This window comes from Balearica regulorum, chromosome 21, assembly GCF_011004875.1.
Source record: "Balearica regulorum gibbericeps isolate bBalReg1 chromosome 21, bBalReg1.pri, whole genome shotgun sequence".
Taxonomy (NCBI): Eukaryota; Metazoa; Chordata; class Aves; order Gruiformes; family Gruidae; genus Balearica; species Balearica regulorum.
Window position 1 is genome coordinate 485,022 of NC_046204.1, and position 21,922 is coordinate 506,943.

The 21,922-nt window shown below is 45.1% G+C and overlaps 1 protein-coding gene across 8 annotated transcripts in view; it reads right to left on the reverse strand.

Annotated features, from left to right (window-relative positions):
- The window catches only part of CAMTA1 (calmodulin binding transcription activator 1), a 298,061-nt gene that overhangs the window by 254,677 nt on the left and 21,462 nt on the right, over nucleotides 1–21,922 (reverse strand). For all 8 annotated transcript variants that reach the window (XR_012838575.1, XM_075773313.1, XM_075773314.1 and 5 more), the window contains one exon: nucleotides 15,699–15,817. Coding sequence is in view for 7 of the 8 variants with exons in the window: in XM_075773313.1 (XP_075629428.1) it covers nucleotides 15,699–15,817 (119 nt within the window). In the remaining variant the exon portion in view is untranslated. The remainder of the gene's footprint in view (nucleotides 1–15,698; nucleotides 15,818–21,922) is intronic.

Consider the following 21,922-nt stretch of genomic DNA (forward strand, 5'->3'; position numbering starts at 1 on the left):
CAGAGCACCCACATCCTCTATCACAGAATTAATTTCATCCCCGACATGTTCTAGAGGTCGTCCCAAAGAGAAATCTCTATTTTAGCTATAATCCCTGGTTTTAAAAGTTTATTAAAAAAGTGAAGAAGAAAGCAGGGTGCGTGAGGGGAAGGAGAGCAGCCCGAGCCCCCCCCCCCCCCGGGGTGGGGGTTTCTGCCTGCTTTTACGTGATCATACTTAATTCCTGTTTGAAGCAGCACCCCAGCTGAAGAGAGCAGCATGTGGGAAATGCTATTTAACCGGCCTTGTCACAGAAAAGTATTTTGGCACGAGTACGTGCTATACAAAAGGAATAACCTATTTTACTTAAAAGATTTGAAAGGAAAGTTTTACAGCTAAGGAGAGCTTTCTCTGTGACTTTTCATTAGCCTTTCTGATCACGCTGAATGAAACGCTCCAATTTACACAGTATTTTAGGGCAGAAGGCAGAGCTTCTACTTGCAACCGAACGGGTTCTGCAGCTTCTGCGGATTAAACATTCTCTATAGAGAGGGGAAGTCGACGCGCGGCTCCAAGGCTCGCTGGCGAGAAGCCACGTGGCCCGCTGGCCAGGGACGATGCTCATCGTGAAGGGTCCCAGCACCCGCCGAGAGCGGGAGGAGCAGCAACAGCCCCGGGATGCTCTGCCGGTTCCCACTCGCTCGACCCTGCGGCGCCCACCCGCGTTGCTGGCTCTCTCGCCGCCGTCAGCCGCGGCCCCGACACCTTCACACGGGCAGCAAGGATGCCGCGAGCGGGCGCCAAGGCCGGAGCTGTCCCGGCATCCCTCCCTGGGGACAATTCTCCCGCTGCCCTTGCCAGAACGACACGGCTCTGGCTTCCCTCGAATCGCCGTTTCCTCAAAACTCTGATCTTCCCTGCAAAATCCGCACATTAAATGCCTTCACAGCACCCTCCTGTGGGGATTCTGCGTCCATACAGAGATGGGGGCAGCTAGAAATGGGGCGAGCGAAGGAAACCCTCCTCCTCCTCCTCCTCCGCAGGCTGCCTTTGCCGGGCTGCCCCGCCAGCACGCGCCGCGTCCCCGGTTGCTGAGCGGGGCCGGGGTTATGAGGCGACGCCAAACACGCTGCGGCCACCGGCACAGCCGGGACGGGGCCAACACGGGGCTGCGGCCAGCTCCCGGCACCGCTGCGGCTCCTCTGCTCGGCGTGCAGGGCACAAAACCGTCCAATGTGTTTGCGTGCGAGTTACCGATTCAGAGAGCCAAGTAATGACAGGTAATTGAAAAAATAAAAGATAAAAAAAATGGTGAAAGCAGATTTTCCTGTAGTAACCCCTGACAAACAAAAATGCCACCTCAGCTGTTTCCCTGGGGTTTGCAATTGCTGCCCAAGGGGGTACGCTGGTGTTCAAAAACATGCCCTCAAAACTGGAGATGTCTCCGTTTAGCAGCATGTTGTTTTAGAATCACTTACACTTTAATACTTTTGTTTTCGTGGTGATGCCACATTTTAATTCAGATACTTGAAAGTATTTTTATCGTAAGCTACAGTGGTTTTCTGCAACACTTGGCCACCACAACTAAAACTAGACACTTCACTAATTTCTAAGAGGAGGAAGACTTGAGAGTGTTTATAATTATTATGTTACTAAAGATTTAAGTTTAAAAAAAGTTTGTATGTTACTTACAGTGTCAATTTACAGCAGAGTGATACTGAGATACAGAAATCCCACAGATATCATACACCTTCCCGCTTTTTGCGAGAACGCTGTAAAATTAAGAGTTGACTAAATCTTAGATCTGAATTCCTGATTATCCCTTCGGTTACGTAGCAATTCAACGTGCCTCATCACCAGCCAAGACTTGCAGAGTGCACAGAGATCAATTCACTTGTGCCCCATTTATATGCCATTATTCACCGTTGAAGCATCTCACACCGTATTAATTAATCTTAATAGATGATGCTTCTGTAGGAACAAACCACGTTTTTTGCTTCCCAAGTCAATAGGACTTTTAAAAACATAAAATGTAACATGAATATTGGGTGGAGTGCAGACACACGCACAGACAACTGCCGGGTATTTTAGATGCTTACAGCGAGGCACAAGTGATGCTCAGAACTCGGTAACGTCTGTTTTCACACGTCTGGAACCGCACGGTGCGGCCGCGCCAGCAGGGTGGGAGATGGCCTGTGCCGCCGCAGGGCGTGCACAAACCTCGGCACACCGTTGCCGGCGTGCCTTCGCCACAGACTTGCTTGGTTGAGGTCCTGGCACAAAGAATATGTTTCCAGACGTATACCTGGAGAGCCATAAAGAAATACAAGTATTTCGTAGGTTTCCAGTTGTGATTTAAGAAGTTTTAAACCGAAAAGCCTTGGGAAAAACCTGTACTTGGAGCCGGTCCTCTCCCTTAGCTATCCCCAAACAGAATAATAATCCAATAAGCTGCATTAGTTGGACTTTGCGTTGCCAACACCTGAAATATTGTGAGGATGGGGTATACACCAGATTGATTCTACATGTAGAACCGATGAGAAATAAGCTGTCAGAGACGAGTGTCTAGTTTGGAAAATCCAAGTGCAAAACTCCAATTAGAAGTCGTCCTTCCATTGCTGGAAAGCCTGTTCTTATTATCATACTGGACAACGACTAAACCCTCCGCTTCAAAGTTAAAAATTCACTGCAATCATGAAACTATGAGAAAGGAAGAGCTGCTCAGCACATCACCTCTAGCTTGCTACCAAATTCTGAAGATGTTACCGAGATCTATGGCTGCTCTTCCAGGGCAAAGAAAGGCCAAGGCCGATGGCAAGCAGGTACATGGTGGTGGGGGCCAAAGTCCGTCCAGCAGAACCCAGAAAGGCAGAGCGAGCAGCCGTGGCAGAACAGAGCAGGCAGGAACTGCAGCAAGACGAACCAAGAACACGGGTTTTGGCGTTACTGCGCCACGAAACGTGTCCAGGGAAGGCTGGTATGGGACAGGGGGCTCTCATCGTTAACGGATGTAAGACATTGCTCATTATTGCTACCATCAGAAACCAGAGCATTGTCCGGGCAGCAGCAGCAGTATTTTCTGGATGAAAATGCTCCATTTCTACCTTAAAGAATATCAGTTCTTCCTCCACTACCCAGCCTGCCTTAGCCGACAGTAGAGAGCTATTCCCAGCTACAAAGAAACCATGTCCTAAATAAATGGAGAAGAGAAAGGCAAATACAATGTTTGATAATGAAGTCTTGCAAGCCATAGTCTTTTACAGGAGGGAAATAATCTCAACGGTGATTACACATCTCCTCACATCAAGGTCAGATCTTCCAAAGGAACTGAGCCCTGAGGTAGCACGCAGACCGGCCCGACCCAGTCGGTGTCCTGAAGAGCACCATCCCAAGCGGCTTTCTTCTATGCATCTCCAAGAGGAAAAGCGTGTGCCAAAGCACAAGTCCTTGTTGTCAAGTTACACGTGGATCCACCTACCGAATTAGTAATTTCTCAGCCTCTCACCAGCCTACTGCCCCGCTAACGTGGGAGGACCAAGGGAGACGGGAAGTGAATAGATTGACTTGGGTGAAAAAGGAGTCGTGCTTCTTTAAAAATGTAAATGCAATCAGGAATTTACATTCAAGTGCCGCAGCACCTTCCCCTTCCAGGTGCCTCACGAGGAATGGAGAAAGGCAAGTTGTAGCATTTGTTTCCTATGTTCGTCACAACAGGGACGTCGCCCAGATCTAGACTAGGTCCAAGTAATAATCACTATAATTAGCACTTCGTTCATATAATTATCAGCAGACCCCATAACATTTTACAATGGAGGTAATTACCCGTATTTTACAGCTGAGGAAACAGATACAGCGCAGGTGAATAACTTAAAAGAAATCATCAGTAAATCTGTGGCACAGCCAGAGACTGCAATTATCCTTATTCCCAGCCAAGGCTCTCCCCAATAATCCATGCTGAATTCACTTCTGTCTTGTGGGAAGGAATCCAGAGAAAAACAAACACAAACTGGAATTTCCAATGTCTAGAAGAGCTGAAAAGCAGACAAGCCAAACCTGAAGGAGAAATAAAAACACATTTTTATCACCGAACATTTACTCACCCGAGGTCTGCAGCTAAGAGCGCAGGAAAGACACAGGACCTAGCTCTAGCACACACAGAAAGCCAAACGCAGGGTTTCCACTACTGTGGGAGTTCTACTGGAAGCAGAGTAAAAGCAGAAGCACAAGACTGAGCTGGGGAAGGCAGCCCAACGGTGCCGGCTTACCCCTCCAGCGATCAAAGACCTTAACGCACATTGAGAGCTTGAAGAATAAAGCAATAGTGGTAATTCAATTATTTAAGGACTTTGTAAAACAATATATACAGAGACCAGCGAGCGAGGTGAGAAGCGTGGGAAACTCACCCCCAAGCCCAAGCAGCCACTGCCAGGGCAGCGGTCCCCCCACGGCCGCAGCTCCGACGTGCGCCGGGGCAGCACGGGGCTTTCCTCCGAGAAGTGACATTTCCCCTTCCTCTCGGAGCATGAGAGCAACAGGACTCCTGCCTAGAAGCCGCCTGCCCTAAAGCACGTTGGCCGGAGATGGCTGCCCACTTACTGCACGGACAGCTTCTGCACAGAAATCTGCTTTTTCTTGGAAACAGACTGGGGGGGGAGGGGGAAATAATATCTGTCCTGCACGCTTCTTCATCCTGCACGTTTAGATGAGATTTTTTAACATAAAAAGCAAGGGTTGCTTGTGTTGACTGAAACATCTCTTGTTCAAAGTCGTCCAGACTGCGGTGAGCAATTTGCCTGTTGCCTGTGTGCGGTATTAAAGGAATGGCACGAGCAGATGACCCGTACACCAGTGTGCCTGCTGGGTGGAACAGATTAGGTTAATCCTGCCCCAGCTGCACCACCTGAACTGCACCACGTGCAATGTGCTAGATCTAGTAAACGTGCCAAGTGTTTCATTTCAGCCATTTAGCCTTACATTAAGGTTAGCATATAAAAGCATCCAGCAGTAGAAGATATTGCACGACTTTCAAAATTAAGCCTTGTTTCAGGAGTGGATATTGTCAATATTCTGACTTTGAATAACAGAAAAACCTCGTAAGCAGGAACAAATCTCTCAGAGTATTCTCTTAATATTTAAATAGACAAACATTTCGCTTTGCCAACATTTTGCAGCATTTCTGTAGTTCTTTGATTAAGTGTTTGAAGAAAACATGTATTTTAGATCCTGTTCAGTAAAAAAACAAGCTCAGTAAAATGAATTAAGTCCCACCCTCTCTCGGCACACAAGGGACAACTGTTGCCGATATTACCTACTGTCATCCAGCGACACTGCAGCAGAAACCCAAAGACAGACTTTAAGCCCGGGTAATGCCACTGCCGTGTTAACGAAGCAGCTTTTCTGGCTGATATTTACTGCTGTTTACAGAAGAAACAACAATGCCTATCCTCCCTTTCCAAGGGCTCTGCCCTTCTTCCCCAGCAGCTCCAGCATCCCGGAAGCCCATGCAACAGCTGAACAGGCACAACCCACACTCCCTACACCCTTCTCTGCAGATAACCATCTGCATCCAACAGAAGACTTGGAAGGATCATGGAAAAGATAGCATGCATCATTCCGTGTCACCAAACACCTTGTGAGGGATACCCAGCGACTTCCATCACTAAGAGCTTACCTTATGGAAAGAAGGCAGGATGGACATGACAAAACATCTCCTGAAAAAAGGAACTCTAGCCATCTTTTAACCTCATGGGTTTTCAGATTATTGGTTCCAATTCCCAACATCAGACATTCTTATTCCATCACTTTTTTTCCCCCCCTCATTGTTTGCTCTACCAGGAGGGAGGTGAAAGCCAGCCCTCTGTGTAGAGAAGGGAGATTCCCTTTGGTTTCCAGATGTCTAAATAAAGGGAGTTTAAAAACTGCTTTCTTAGAAAGTCAAGGTGTTCACATCTAACTCCTGCTGATATAAAATGTGTTACAAGGAGGAGAAAAATAGTCTGCGAGGAGTTTTCTCGGGCAAAATAAATACTTTTTCCACTGAGTTTTAAAAACCCTGTTCTGAAGACTGGTGAAATAGCTCAAGATGATTTTGGAGGATCATACTTCTCAGGCTGACAAGGCAGCATTAAAACCAGAGTGAAAGCCAAATCTCAGCTACCCAAAACATGCTCGATGTAGGAGCGGCAGCCTCGTATACCAGAATCGATGACTCTAGGCCTACAAAAACTATTACAGCTAAAATTTGGAACAGGAGGGAAAAAGGAAAAAGCCACCCGAACGCTTCACACACTGATTGCGTGATTGTCCATCTCGCTCCAGCCGCTGGCTCAAAGAGAGAAACACGCACATCAACGCAGAGGAGGCACCGGTCGGCAGAATTTTGTGAACACTGCTCTTGACTGCCACATTATTTGAACAGGTGACTCTGCGAACACAACGAAGGGCAGATAAAAACAGAGATCTTTGCTGTTACGCACAAAGGTTAGTGCTGGAAATACCCTTTTCTCAAGCATGGACGATAATTAAAAGAAGGTGATGGTTCCTGGAACAGGCTCTGGTGATGATGGTGCATCCCCCTGCTCAGGGGTAAATCTGGGGCCCGACCCCCCGAGCCATATGGGGGGCTCCAGGGAAATAAGGGAGGCGAGGCTCAGCCCCGCAGGACAGCAGAACCCAGCCAACCCTGCAGGGGAGCTGGCTGCAGCCCCTGCTTCTCCTGGGAAACGTCAGCAGGGCTTCAGGCTCCTCCGAGAGGGGCCAGACACGGGCAGCGGCCAGGTGACGACTTGTAATATGTGAGTTTTAATCTGTGGTTCTAATGAACGATATAAAGTTTTATAAGCATCAACAAGGCTCAGAGAAGACCTAAATCCATTTCAGTGCTCATTTAGCAGCTTCATCTGTGTGCAATTAAAACTTCAGCATTAAATGTTAGAGAATAAAATAATGAGACACTTAAAAAATAATCTGTGCTTCAGTGGGCCGTGCTCAGTAGATTTCCTATGATCACTTATAAGATAGAAATAGAATCTGGCCAAAATCTCTTATATACCATGCCTGTACCCTTTCAATAGAAAAATGGAAAGAAGCAGCTACTAAACTTTGGGGGCTTTTCATTCCCACGTTCAGGCAATAGTGCTTCTTTAAGGATTGATAACTTTCCTTTTGGCTTCAATGATAATGTAAAAATAAATGTAAATTGAGTTTCGAGTGAGATTTTCATTTTGGTCTAAAGCCTAATCTTTTATTAAAACAGCTATCAGTGTTAAGCTGATGGTTAGAAAAGTTATCTTCAGGACAGGGAACAAAATTTTAACAATAAAGAATATTTCTTATTCAAACAAGTATCTTAAATGCTCCCACTGGGCTATCAAAATGTGACTGGAAGGGGGAAGGAAAACAGCATATGTGTTACTGACCAAAAGAACTGTAGAGAAACGCAAATTAAAACCAAAGATGTACAGAAATGTCAAAATAAATTAGGTTAAATACCGGGAGAACACAGGTCAAAAAAAGTAATGTACTATACAAGAAACATACACACAGTTAAACTTAAAAGAAGCAAAAACCAATGAAAATTACATGCTTTATTTTTTTAACAATTGAAATAATTTTTATTAAAGAAAAGCCAACATTACATATCCTCATAGAAAAAAAAAAGACATTTGGGGAGGTCAAAGAACGCTACAGTTTAAAACGATGAAATGTTACAGCTTGAACACCAAAATTAAAAGTGAAATGAAATTTAAAAAATGAAATGGTTACCAAAGTAATGCAGGTCAAGGGATCAAAGGTGAAGGGTCACACATTATTAAAAAGAAATCCAAAAGGGCGTCTGCATCAAGATCTCTGCAAAACAAAGGAGCTTCAGTGAGTAAAACTAATACCTTCCAGGGCATCACATCAACGCTCTCGCAATTCACACACAGCACACGGCAGCACGCCCCGGCCGGCTTCCTCCGGGCACGCTGGAGCGCGGGGTGCCCGCTGCAGCAGACCCTCCGGCCACAGCACCCCGGCCACGGAGGTGGCTCCCACTCCTAGAAGCTTTTTTTTTTTTTTTTTTTTTTTTTAAAACCTCCCTGCAGAACGGCTTCCACAAGCCCCTCATTTCCATATCGGTGCATTGCTTGCTTATTATTTTAAAAAAAAAGTAGTGTTTTCAGAGCTCAGGATACAAACCAGCGTGCAGTCCTGCTACAGCACTGACAGGTTACCTTAGCTGGGCAGACTGCTGCTTACGTGAGACACAAATGGATCGTCTGTTTGCAGGGCAAGTATTACATGCTCTTTTTCAAGAGTTTGCTTTATTCATTGTGACTGTGGAAATACAGTAAGTATTGACACACGCGCAACTGAACTAACTCCCAACATGGTAACGTATCGGTTTCAGGCTACAATAAAAGAGTAATTCAAATATGGTTACCAAGACAAAGGCCTCTCCTCTTGGAATTTCAATTACACAGAAGCTATAAAAAAACCTTTGGTACCTATTTCCAAGCAAGATACAGTCAATTATCTATGCTAAATTTATGCAGAGAGCGTAATATTTACATCTGATAACTTTAGGGGAAAGACACCCACCAAGGGCATTACATCCCGTTCCACTTCAGCATCCCTCCTCTGCCAGTCAAGGCGTTAAGTCTGGAGTCTTTCACCTGGACCAAAACAGCTTTGTGCTTGAAGCCAAGAAACAAACCCACCCCCTGAACTAGGTCTTCATAAGGCAAAGAAGCCACCATCAACAGAATATCAGCACATTCCAAGTTCAAGTGCAGTGCAACAATCTCATTTGCCCGTGTGCTTTTCCAAAAAACACATCGCATCTTCCTGCATCTCTCCCGCTTTACGTGCGCTGCTGGAGAGAGCGGGAAGGTCTGTACTCTCAATATTTCAATATCCCCCTCAGCAGCAGTGTCTGGCAAACTCTGCTCCTAAAGCGACTGGCAGGCACTGGAGTTAAAGCTAAGTTCTTGCCATGATTTCCAACCTTTATCAATTCTGATTTTTGTGAACCAACCCGCAAAGTCGGCTGTTCCACTGTCATTTCACCCGTGTGCTGAGGCTGGGTCCTTTAACCGCGATGTACACTACAGATCAGTAAGACGACCTCATTTTGGAGGAAATGATTTGGAAAGCAAGTGACTTAGAAATAATTCAACAACAAAAGCACAGATTTGCTGTGACTCAGCAGCCAATTAAGTCCGGAAGGCATTAACATGAATCCTATCATCAGGAAGACCCCACACCTCAGGAATTCCTCCGAGGCAGAGATGGGGAAGCGAGCACGGTCAACGTGCAGGCAGCTGCCCGCAGCCGGACACGCCGGTGCGAGCCAATGCCATGGGTGCCGCACGCCCCAAAGCGTTCGCATGCGACTAATTTTTCCTTCGTATCTAGTTTTTCTTTTTCATCTAAATCCCCTGATTCTTCTCTTCAAAATGAAACAGCCACCCTTGGAAGTGGCAAACACGAGACCGAGAAGACAGGATTTCAATCACTCACAAAATGTAATATCCTCAGTTTCCATCCATTTGACAAGTGAACCGATTCATTTGTGTTTATATATGCCAGTCCCTGGCAGAGAGACACTTAAATTGACTTTGTAAATTGACTTTGTTGTAACATTTTCCTTGTAAAACACGGTACAAAGTACAACTCACATACTGCACCAACGAGCGTTTTTTACTCGGTGCTGGGCAAGCCAGAGACCCAAGTTTGTGATGCAGCGGTACCTACCACTACTGTTGGTGTTCCTGGAAATAAACGGCTAAATAACAATTAAATTGCTGCAGTCTGCTGGTTCTCTCACGTCTGAAGAAGACTTTGCATAACCGCTACGTCCAACTTCTTATTCCCCCTGCACCGGATTCCACGTTCTCTTTTGACACTGTACTCCAGAGCAACCATGTACCACGAGAACGGGTGAGCCCCCACAAACAGCATGTGCTCAGACTGGACCAATTCCACGCCACGCTAATTGCTAGGAAGTTTCAACATTGGTGACAATAGTCAGAGATATTTTGATAGGTGACTAATGCCAAAAAGCCGCTGAGTTAAATACCACCAGCGTTTCATACTTTGTGTATAATATGCTAAAACTAATTATGAAGTGATGTTTTTCTTTAGCTATCATTAAGCATGAAAAAGTTAATTTAATTCATTCAATTGAATTGACTTGGGGAAAAATAACAAAAACAGGAGGGCAGTACATTATCCAAAACAATACATTTCATCTGTTTGCTATGCTTTACAGGATTCAATCTGGTCCCAGGACTCCGACACATTAACAGCGCAGAACTGCAAAATCAGCCATTTTTAAAGACTTATCATTATACAATTACAACATCGGTCCTAACATTTACAAAAGGGAAGGAAAAAAAGTTAGGTTTTCCTAAGAGGAAGCTGAGGAATCTCTCTGTTAGAGCACGTGCCCCGTAGCAGGTATTGCCGCTTTTGTTTAGAATTGCCAGGAACAGTAACCTTTCAATTCTGCTAAATCACCGAGCCTGCTCACAACATTTACTAATTATGTAAACATGACTGAGAAACTGCAAAAGCAAAGCCAGTAGCAGATTTCCTGCTTTGTACATTAAGCAAAGCACAGAATTTCATTAATTTCACAAAATAAACCCATAATGAAGTACTTCTGTTAAAGAGAAATTTCCATCTCGTTCACTGATCAGCCTTAAATCATAATCACACACGCAGCGAGAAAAGCCGCCCACACGTGCTAGACGGCATCAGTCAGGTGTACACACAGTTTACTCCCGGCTCGGCTCTAGCCAGGGTGTAAGCATTATTCCCTGCTGATTTCACTTTTGGAGCTTTCCTCTCCCTTAAAGAAAGTGGGTTTTCCTACTTGGACCTACTTGGGTCGGCCAAGAGGATGGAGATGCTCTGGAAAGCATGGTACAGACGGCGGGCAGAGCAAGTGCCCAACCAGGCAGTGCCAAACTCAGGTGGGACGTGCCTTTCCCAGCCACAACGGCCACCGCCGCTGAAACAGGGGACGTGATTTTACAGATGCTCTGGCCGTTCCAGCACTTGGCAAACGCTTTGCCCTCAACTGGGCAGTTCCTTTCACTCACAACACCTTACCTTACCTTGTTCCAGCCTCAGCTCAGCACAAACCGACAGGCAACCCCACGTGCCAGACCAACGGCGGCAGGAGGAGATGCTCCGTGGCAGGCATGCACAAGCCGGGCTGCGACCGCTTCCCTGCTGCTCCTCCGGCAGAGAGGATCATCAGGAGGAACAGAAAGCAACAAGACTTCTAATAATAGCGCTGGCCAATACTGCCATAGTATTTTATACTCCATGATTGCATGGGCAGCGGGCAATTAGTCAAAATTAAATATTCTCATTGCTCTTGAGAGATCACAGAGCCGATGCAGACTGCGAGGACGTTCAGCTTTGTAAGTGCTCCGCAGCCGCAGAGCTCTCACGACGACGGCCAGCCTCTGGCTTTGGGAAACTCTGCGCTTAAGCAAAACATCTGAATTAACTTGAATGCATTAAACCAAATACACCAAACAACTCTGAAGTCCTCAGGGAACTGTAACAAGCGCTCTCGCTTTTCCAGCGAGTTTTGCCACCTCGATGGCATATGGCAACGTGGACAGACACCCTTTGCTTTAAAGAATGGAAATAACTCGATGTCAAGCAGAAGAGGAGAATGTCACCGTCATGCAAGCAAAGCAAAAAAGCAAGACCACATCAGAGATGTCAGTGAGCACGCGACTCGGGGTCCCCAACGTGGCATTGTCAAAGAATTACTTCCTATGCTTAATAACGCCCAAATACAGAGTTTTGTAACCGCACTTATTTGCACACCACCAAGCAATACCTGAGCCTGAAACCTGTAAAGACTTGATGCTAGATATCACATTGGGAAACGGGGCGTTTCTGTCCCCCCTCTCCAGAAAAGCCTGAGCACACAAAGCAATTACTACTGGTATTTTCTACCGAAGAACTTCTGGGCTTCTCCCAACAGAGAGCGTAAATATAGAATTCCGTCAGAAACAAAAGCCCTAGGTAGCATTTTACATTTCTGATGTTTAACTTTTTCTTCTTTCTCGTACTGTGTCATTAAGTGTTTACAAGGATGATTAATGACTGCGGCTGCCAACTCCATTAATGAAAGGCATCTCTGCTCAAAGCTGCAAGCCCGCTTTTGGCAAGCGCCGTGCACAGACAAGGTTACTCCAACACCCTTGAGCCCTGCACCCGCCCGTACCACTCCATGCCGTCGGGCTACAGGCAGCACCACGCTACGGCAAGTCCTTGCTCCATCCCCTCGCTGCGGCCAGAACCAGATCTGTATTGCTCAAAAACACCAAAACGGTTCGAAACGAAGGACAATTCAAACCCAAGAGCAAGGGACTCCCTCGCACGCACAGAGCGTTGCAGAATTTCTGGCAATTAACCGATTTAGCCTAATGTGAGAAGTGGTATGAAAATCCCCTTTCTGTCCTCCCCCAGAGGAAGAGAAATAAGCACACATGCACTTTCACAGGCATCTCAAAAAAACGTAAATCTGTACTTAAATTGCTTGACTAAACTTATGATTTTGTACCTCTGGTAAAAAAAATTTGAATTAGAAGGAACACTTCCTTCACTAGGAAATATAAAACCACTATAAACTTGATTTAAGATGAGATGACATCTTGATATGGAAATATATTTCCATCAAACATTTCAGCTAAAACTGCATCATCTGACAGAAAGCAAACATCTTGATAACGTGTTCTAAGCATTTTTAAATGCTCCATTTCTCTCACTGCTCATAGCATTATTTTACTAAGTGTAAAGTCAACCACAACCTATTCGGCTCTCAAAGGATATTGTTTCTCCATCCCAATTACCCACTCCAGAGCAACACATGACCATTATCCTCAATCTGCAGATGAAAGCGCCCAGAAAAAGTTATTTGTGGCGTTCCCATGGTGATGCCCTGGTAGAGGAAAGAACAAACGCCAGCTGCTCCCTGACCTCCACGCTCAGCGTTGGCAGCGTCTCGTTTGCGGATGCAAGGGACCCGTCGGCAGAACGAGCCCACGCGCCAGCCCCACGCGTCCCCCCTTTATGCTGCCTGCCAGCCCCAGGGCTGAAAATACCTTTGCACTTTATTTCAAGGGCTCGCTGATGCGTACAAGTACCACGCTGCAGTTTCCTTGAAATATCCCCATGCAAAGGGGCAGAAAAAGCGATGCTGAAGGGTCTCGGCAAGCAGCCGGGTCATAGTCAGCCGCCCCTCGGACGCATCCCATACCGCATCCCACAGCAATTCCCACCGCGCTGGCACGCGGGATGGTGAGACCAGACATCGTGAGTTTGTCCAAACAGATACGGGTGTGAGGGAGGACAACAGTGTCATCGGCATTCAGATCTGCAAGTTACTTTACGCGTTTTATTTCTTTTACATCTTTTAACGAACCTCCCTATCGGTGAGGCACCTCACAGGCAGTGCCAGTGATTTTGAAATCGCCTCAAAAATTCTGGAAGCACCGCTGTAAAATCTAGAAGCCAAAGATGTATTTTATACAACTCAGGCCTTCACCAGCATAGACAGAACACCTGTGTACTAAGATGAAAAAATATACTCCCTTAGGAATGACTCTGAAACATAGTCCCGCATTATTATTCAATTATACCCTAAGAAAAATTCAAGTTTTATAACAGTGAACAGAATTAAAGTCCCAGGTTGGGGGTGGGGAAGGAAATAAAACCTGTAAGCTAAGCTCCCTCCTCCCCCGTAATTAACACAAATTTTCCAAGACTTCATCTAGGCAGAAGATTCTGCCTTTTTCTTGTTTTTTTTTTTTCTTCCCCTGAGCTAACGAGGCCAAAAATCTCTGACCGCAAGAAAAGCTCTTCCTTTTAAATAATGCAATGGGGAAACTGCAACCAACACACCCTGCGCGCTGGCAGAGACAGCGCCGGTAATAACCCATGTACAGAGCCAGCGACAGATTTTGGAGGGATACAAATGAACGAGAGAAACTTGATGTTCAAGACGACAGAAGTGGGTTGGTTCTGGTTTTTGAAGATACCAGCTGATGACTGGTGATTATTAGCAAACAATCCCTCCAGAACTGAGGTATGACAAACCTGCACCAGCAATATGCTGGCAAGCATCGTCAACACCGTTCACGTCCCCCTCTCCAGAATGCTGACACGTCCTTCAGAAGGAAGGCTACATGTCCAAATTTTAGTTTTCTTCTAGTATTAACACTTCGCACGCACCTACGCTTTCCTGTTTGCATCATGCTTATGAATAATAAAGATTTTCAGCTGTATGATTAACTTTGTTTGCCACATTCTGTACCCTGGGAGACTGCACACACCAAACACCGTTCAAGAAGAAAAAGCTGAAAGCCTGCCTATGTAAATGTATACACAAGGCTCTAAATAGGGACAACAGAAATACCAGAGAAAAGTGACTGAAAACCAACAAGTTGCTTCCAATGACAAGAGGGAGCATCACTGCCACCAACCTGCGCGGGGAGCTTTCCTTCTCAACTCTGTCAAAACATCATCTTTTAGAGCTACTGGAATTGCTATTACTCCGTGCCCCGTTCCCATTAGTATAAATGCAATCACAAAATAAATTGCAACCCACGTTTCCTACAATTTACATTTCAATTCAAGTGACCCAAGACAAAAACATCTACACAAAAGAGCCAATGACAGCAGCTCCCCAAAAGACCCGATTAATTCTGTCACAGTACTTAGTATGTTAAAAATAAATCCTTGACTTTAACTTTCAGACAAAAGGAGGGGGGTGAAGGACTCCAGCTCTGAAAAATACACACATGAACTGATCTGTGTTTGACTCTGCGCTCAGCTTGCCACTTGCGGTCGTTAAACTCGTGAGTACAGTTTTTGTTAACACATTTAGATGTTACTGATGACTGATTAGAGGGAGAAGAACAGTTAGCTTGCAACAGGCAGATACTAACTGCAGTTTCACTGTCATTTCTCAAAGTTGACTGCTTCTATTATTAAATGATTACCAGAAATACAGCAAAGGTAATGTCAGACAGTGCTGCTGAAAACTAAAACTATGCAGTGTAGCTTCCAGCCTTGCTGCCCAGGAGGAATGAAGACAAGGGATCATAGAGCTACTGGGATTTTCTTCAACTTTACCTTGGCCCACCAAACAGAAGAAATACTTGTTTCCTTCCAAGGAACCCTACCATGATGTGTTAACAGGAGCTACGCGAACTACCACATTCAGAGTAACTGGATTCCAGTATAAACGCCCAGTCCTTTATGCCCCCATCCTTAACAAGATCTCTCAGACAGGAGTAAGCTCATTATTTCTCAGGACCCCGTTTGGCCGGAAAGAACATGCACTGTTTTTTTGTTCGGGAGTCTTTATGCATAAGAAAACATTTTGTTTACCATGGTACCAAAACACCTCTCTAATTTTCAACAACTCTGAAACATGTAAGATGGTACAAGATTTGCCCAAGACAAGCGACGTACACACACACGAGCAACAGACTCCTACTAAACTAGAAGTCAGCTTCCACATTTGCCTTCACATCTAGTTCAAAGCTCACTTTCAACATGCAACAGGACTTTATTATTTAACAACGGGTTCCAGAGCTAGGGAATTCATACTCTGTAACTTACACGGCATGCTCTCAAAAAATAATCCAAAAGCATCACGTAAGCTGGTACGTTTAGCAATAAATAAGAGATTTAACTACCTCATTAGTGTTCCAGCGGTGCCTCTCTTTCGGTAAACTTGAACATTTTGGTAGACATTCAAGCAGCTTCTTCGGTAAAAAGATTTTTACATGACTGCCATTGCTGTTCCCGTGATCATCTAGAAAGAAGAGAAGACACGTGATGTACACACAGGAGAACAGGCAGTTTCCACGAGGAGCCCCTGGCTACGGCAGGACTTGGAAACCCACCAGTTCCCTCGTCAAAGAGCAGGCAATTCGTCATTGCAAGGAAGAATACAGCTTTCTGTTGAAATTGCACTTTAGCTTCAGAAATATAAATACAGTTTAATTCTTGTGGCTGCAAAGTTTGAGAAGAGCTTTGATGGATGCGTGCACAAGCAGCCTGTGTGTGCTTACCTGTGCCTATTTTAGATTATTATTTCCCTCAGTGACAAATTTTACAAGCAACAGCGACAAAACGTTATAGAAGCTGTGACCACAGCGGTATGACCTGCCAGGAAAGTCATAAATGAAGTTCACACTTGACAGGATTTGCAACTAAATAAGCACAGAGCCCTAGTACCCGTTATAATTTTGTCAGGCTGCACCAGAAACGCAACTTAAGGTCTATTAGTTCACTTAAAACTAAAATACACTGTGCCTGATTAAAAACAGGTTACTTTTCTTTCCATAGACAGCTCAGAAAGTGAATGTAGTTCCCTCAACATGAGTGAGGCAGAGGGATGGAAATCTGCCTACCTCACCATGCCCGGGTGCTCTCGGCAGCAGAAATACCAAAGAATACAAAATTATTCTTTTCTGTTGCTAAAAACATAGAAGGTGCATCAATTCCCCTTAAAAACCGAAAGAGAGAACCCAAACCCCTCAAGTCCAACAGCAGCCAGTGGAAGTCCCAGAGGCATTAACTTATGCCTCTCTCACCCCTCCACCACCACCTGAAGAACGAGAGCATTCACATACACAAAAAGGGTATTAACTTTTTCCTTTCACATATCTAATCATTTTATGTCCTTAAACAGATGCCAGCATCATGATAAAACCCCTCTGCAATTACATACGATACAGAAATCTCCCATGACCTGCAGCACACCAGAGAGAACCCATCCTGCAATCATTTTAGAAAGCGGGCAAAGAGCGCACACCAGCAGCCAGACATCTCTAGTATTTTTAAAGCTTGATTATACTCTTGGATGTGTCAAGTTCAACAATATACATGCTGTTAAATCAACTACTCGTGCAAGCACAGCAGATGAGCTTACAAGATAAGCAGCGATGTGTATGATAAACGTGAGCTGCTCTATAATTTATGAGTCCTGTGCGCTCCCTGAGTTATCAGGAACTTTACCGTACAACTGCCTTGGACTAAATCAACAGGGCTGCGGAGTTTCGGACTTCTTCCTGGGCAAATGAGCAGGCGGGCAGCATCGATCTTTGCTGAACTGATAGAGAGATTGGGAATAAGGTCCTCTCCACTATTTTTTCGTCTACCATTCCAGGATTTCTCGCTTGGCATTGAGCATCTCAGACCATCTTTTTCCCAGTCAACGTTCTGCACGTGCGAACGTCACCTTGTTATTTCCCACCATCTCTGTCTGCCCAAAGCTCCGCAGCCGTGCATGTCGCGACGCTTGAAGGCAGCCACGAAGACGCCGACTTGCCTGGGGCACAGTACGGAGCAATGGCAGCCCGCAGCCACTCCACCCGCATTTTCAGATCCGCCACCCAATTTAGCTGGTACCTACTTAACATTCCCTACATCAACTTCATACCGTTTTCATTTCTTGTTCAAAATATTGCATTGCACTACATTCAATTCATTAAGGCGGCAAAGTATTTTACAGCACACATTATTGCTTTTATCAGCCAAACTACATCCCCAGTTACATCTCATCAGCTTATTTTCCATGGGCACATTTTAATTGACATTAATTGTATTACTTCCCCTTACCTCCGTATCAGTCAAGTCCTCTATCATTCATCCCATTATTTTGCAGGGCTGGCAGACCTCTAATTATTCAGCTCATTTTATTAACTTTCTTCCACTGTCATCAATTATCAGTATTATTAATCCAGAAAGTGCCTATGGATAATAGGCCCCTTAAAAATGTTTTGGTAGAAGTTATCAGAACTTGCTGACTCCAAACCTTCCAACTCCTGGTGTTAGCGTCTCAGACCTTTGTGCTGTTATAGCAATGGAAAGTCACTTTCACCATCCGGTGCCTGCATCTCACCTACAATTCTTTTTCCTGTGTTTAGCAACAACATTTCTTCATTCCAAATTGCAATCCTTCCAACTAACCCACATCAATCTTTAGGGAGGAGGAGGGGGAAAAAAAAAAAAAATGGTTGTCCTTTGCTTTGAATCAAATCTGTCATTTCTAGTCAACTCGACATACCCACTCAGCTACCAGAGTCTTCTGATGAAGTCCGAGGAATCAATGCTGCTCAGCATCCACGCCAACCTCCAGAGCAGCCAGCATGCCCCAGAGGGAGTACTTTACATTTATTTAGAACTAAAATTTCCTCTGTAGTTAAAAAAGGAGCTGCACTTTCACAATGCTTATTTGATTTTACTGTGCAAATCCAGGCCAGATTTGTGGTTGTACTTTCCTCCTCGTATTATTTTTGCTATGGGTGCGACTTACGACATTGTGATCTGCAAACCCATCCAGTGTCAATACAAAGTGCTTTTGCAAGCAAAGCTGCGCTTGCACAAGGAGGATTTGCCAGTAAAGCTGTATCGACATGGGGGGTTTTTTAGTGCAAAGCTGGCCACAGCTCAGAAATGCTTCCCAAGGCATGCACGGCCAATTCTGAAAACTACAGTAAGGAAGCTGTTTACTAAAATATAAAAGCCTACAACCCATCTTGTCATAATTCGGTATGAAAATCCAAAATTTGAGTTCTATTAGCAATCTTCAAGATTACTTATAGCAAAGCAGAAACTCGCGTAAAATTAAGAAAGTACAACTACCATAAAGTTCACGGAAAGTTCCATATTAATTATACCACATAAAGCCTTCGTAATTTTATGGGTTTGTTCATGCTCCTTGCACTTTATCCTCCCAAGGGATGCAACACGGGCCATAAAACTTTTAAAGCACACAACAGCAAATCACACAGTGAGACTACGCTCTACCCCTGCTCTCCAAACAAACCCCTCTCTTCTCCCCCCCCCCCTTTTTTTTTTCTTTAACTTATTCTTAAATCTTCTCAGATCCAGGAGGTGAAGCTTAGATCTGTAGACCATTTAACTGCCGCAGTTTATCAATATAACTTATAATTGGGGAATGGCTGAATGGGTGTTGATCAACTGCTGATGTGCAGACAGCTCTATACTGGAAGTAAATATAAAGAATAAGCCTATAAAATCAGAAACACAAGTTTTATAAACCCATTATTATGAAGCAATAACTTAGGGTTGGCCATCTTCTTAACTACCTCACAAGAGAGGTAAAAGGTGTTAAAACGTTACAATAGGCGCTTTCGTATAAAACGAACGGCTAAAACCACAATGTCATTATTAGCTACTTAAATGGAACAGGAGGGCGGCAGGTTAACAGTGATGCCACTCGCCACATCGCTGCTTAAGCGGCAGAACAGACTAAACACAGCTCGCAAGCAGCACCCAAATGAATACAGTAAACAAGGAGGAGAATGACGAGCCCGAGCCTTGTTTCAGAGAGCTCGGTAGCGGTTAGGTCGATGCCCAACCCAAAGCACCAACGTCCTCACCCGTCCTTCGGGGCTGTGGTTCTCGGCTTTTCCAAAACTCTTCCCAAAAGCTGCTCTCCCAATAACTCGCTTTTCTAAAGACTATATATAAAGACAGAGACAAAAATGAAAGTCAAGATATCTAGATTTAGTCCAAAGACATTCAATTTATTTTTTTTTTTTACAGATTTGTATTTCCCATGTATTGATTTGGCCCCGCCAGGTCCTGGGCTGGGGGGGGGGGGCCATGCAGTCCCCTTGAACTCCTACGTTCTTTTGCTTGCTGACCTCTAGCCACAGAGAAAACCAATAAATTCAATCTGGCAGAAGTAAATGCAAAGAATTATCCCCAATCTAAACAGCTGAAGGACTGGCACACTATTTCTCATAGTTAAACTTCGGTCCTGGCATTTTCCATCAGTAAACAAGTAGCAATGTAAGCAAACCCAACAGCTTTTGGTCTGTTTTCTAGAAATATTTGGACGATTACAGTTGTAAGTCTCTTGGCAACAAAAGCAGATTTCTAAATATCAGAAGAGGGAGGCTAAGATAAGATAACCAGGTCCAGCTCTCCAGCGCTGCTTTCCCAGCAAGGTTCCACTGGATGCCAGCGCTCGGCACAGACGCCGGCAGAGCCAAGGCGTTCCTGATCCTTCACCGCGAAGGACGTCGGCAGCCCCAGAAGCAGCCGAGGGATGGAGGAGGGACGCAAGGAAAGGGTAAACAGTCTGGGCAAAGGTAAAAAGAAGTGAAAGAGGAGCAAACAGGATGGTGCACAAACCGGCGTGCCGTCAGACGGGAGGAATGAGGAGAACCAGAGAGGATGGGGAGGAAATCATAGGGGTGGTAGTAGTAGCAAGGATGATCAACAAAATAATTTTCCTCTAGTCAGTTATTGAATCTAGCCTAGTTTCTTGGAACACTTGTAATAAATACTTTGTTGCTATGACAAGCTCTACAAACCATTCTAAAAGTGTAAGAAACACAAATATAGCTCAGACTCTGCTGCTGCGTATTATCGTCCCGGTTCGCCCCACCAATAACGCGCTCCTTGCAAGTTATTGTATCCTTCTCACACAGCAGAAAGTTTCTTGACATAACTGAATTCAATTTAAACAACACAGTTATGTAAAACTGCAAATGCTGCGTTTTGGGGAAGAGTTGATAGCACAATTCTTCTTAATGAAAGCCTACGCGCTGGGTGAGAAGGTCTGGTTTACACAATTAGCTATTTATTTCTCACGCCGCGTGTTTATCACTGTGCTCAGCACTTTGGAGTCCACTTCCCCCAGCCGCCAAAGCGGCTCCTCTCTTCCTCTCCCACCCCAGCAGGCGCTTTAAAGCGCCCTGCTAACCATACGAGACAGGAGAATTTGGTTAAATTCTGAAGGTGCACAAAAGTAACTATGTTTAAAGCAATCCTTAGGAGTGCTAAAACAGCGCTTCAACTTTTTCTGGCAGCTCACGTGTTCAAGTGACTTTCACCGTGTTGCTGTTAAACACGAGAGGTGCAACAGCACGATTAGACCATTGCTCTCTGTCGCCAATGATGCATTTGTGTTAGACCCATCATCAATTCCTTTGTCCCTTGGTTTTCACTAAAATTACATCATCAAATTCAACTGCAGTGCAACTAAGGAGAGACGGATATTATTAGTCAGGCCTAGCAAAAATAAACCACCCATTTATACAGTTTTCAATACTACAACCGTTTGCAACACTACAACCAGTTTTCCAGAATCCCCAAAGTACCAGCCAAGGCAAGTGAAATCCCTTACTCTGAGCTATACACCACCAGCCACTGATATTTTTACTGTTTGGTGGTAGTTGGGTTTTTTTTAACCTATGAACAGTTTGAGTTTGGAAACCTACCTGGAGAGCTGGCAGGAAAAAACCCAAAAGCCGTGAACTGAAGACGGGACAAGAGCAAGAGAAGGACACTGAGCTCGCTGCTCCCAGCGATAACGGGAGCTGGCTCTTGCTCGCCCGGTGCCGTTCCTGCTCCTCCGAACGCAGCCGCAGCCTCCAGCATTGCCCCGGGGAGAGGGCGGGTGCTGCACCCCAAGAAAGTGGGGTCAGGACAGACACCAGCACCCGCAGGCATACTTGCCTTTCAAAACCCACAGGGTTCAAAACAGGGGAAACACAAGACATGGCTGAAGGGGAAATGAAAACAAGATACAAAGCGCGGGGGAAAAACTAAAAATAAAAACCCAGCAAGGTGTGGAAGAGGAAGCCAGGAAACACTGAAGATGCAAGAAGCTGCTGGAAGCACTGCGTTTTAATTAACCAGCACTGTATTCCACAATGCGCTCCACCAGCCTCGCTGCACTCCACGGAAAGGTTTGGCTTTGTTGGGTTTTTGTCCCCTGCGGATATATTTGGTTTATTGAAGCAGACACAGAAGGGACACTAAAAAAGGAAGGTCACATTCCAGCTCCTTCTTTCCGAGGGCTGCCTGGACAGAGAGGTAGGATAGCTACCTCCCCTTCCTCCGACAGCATACACCTTCCTAAGCAGCTCTTTAA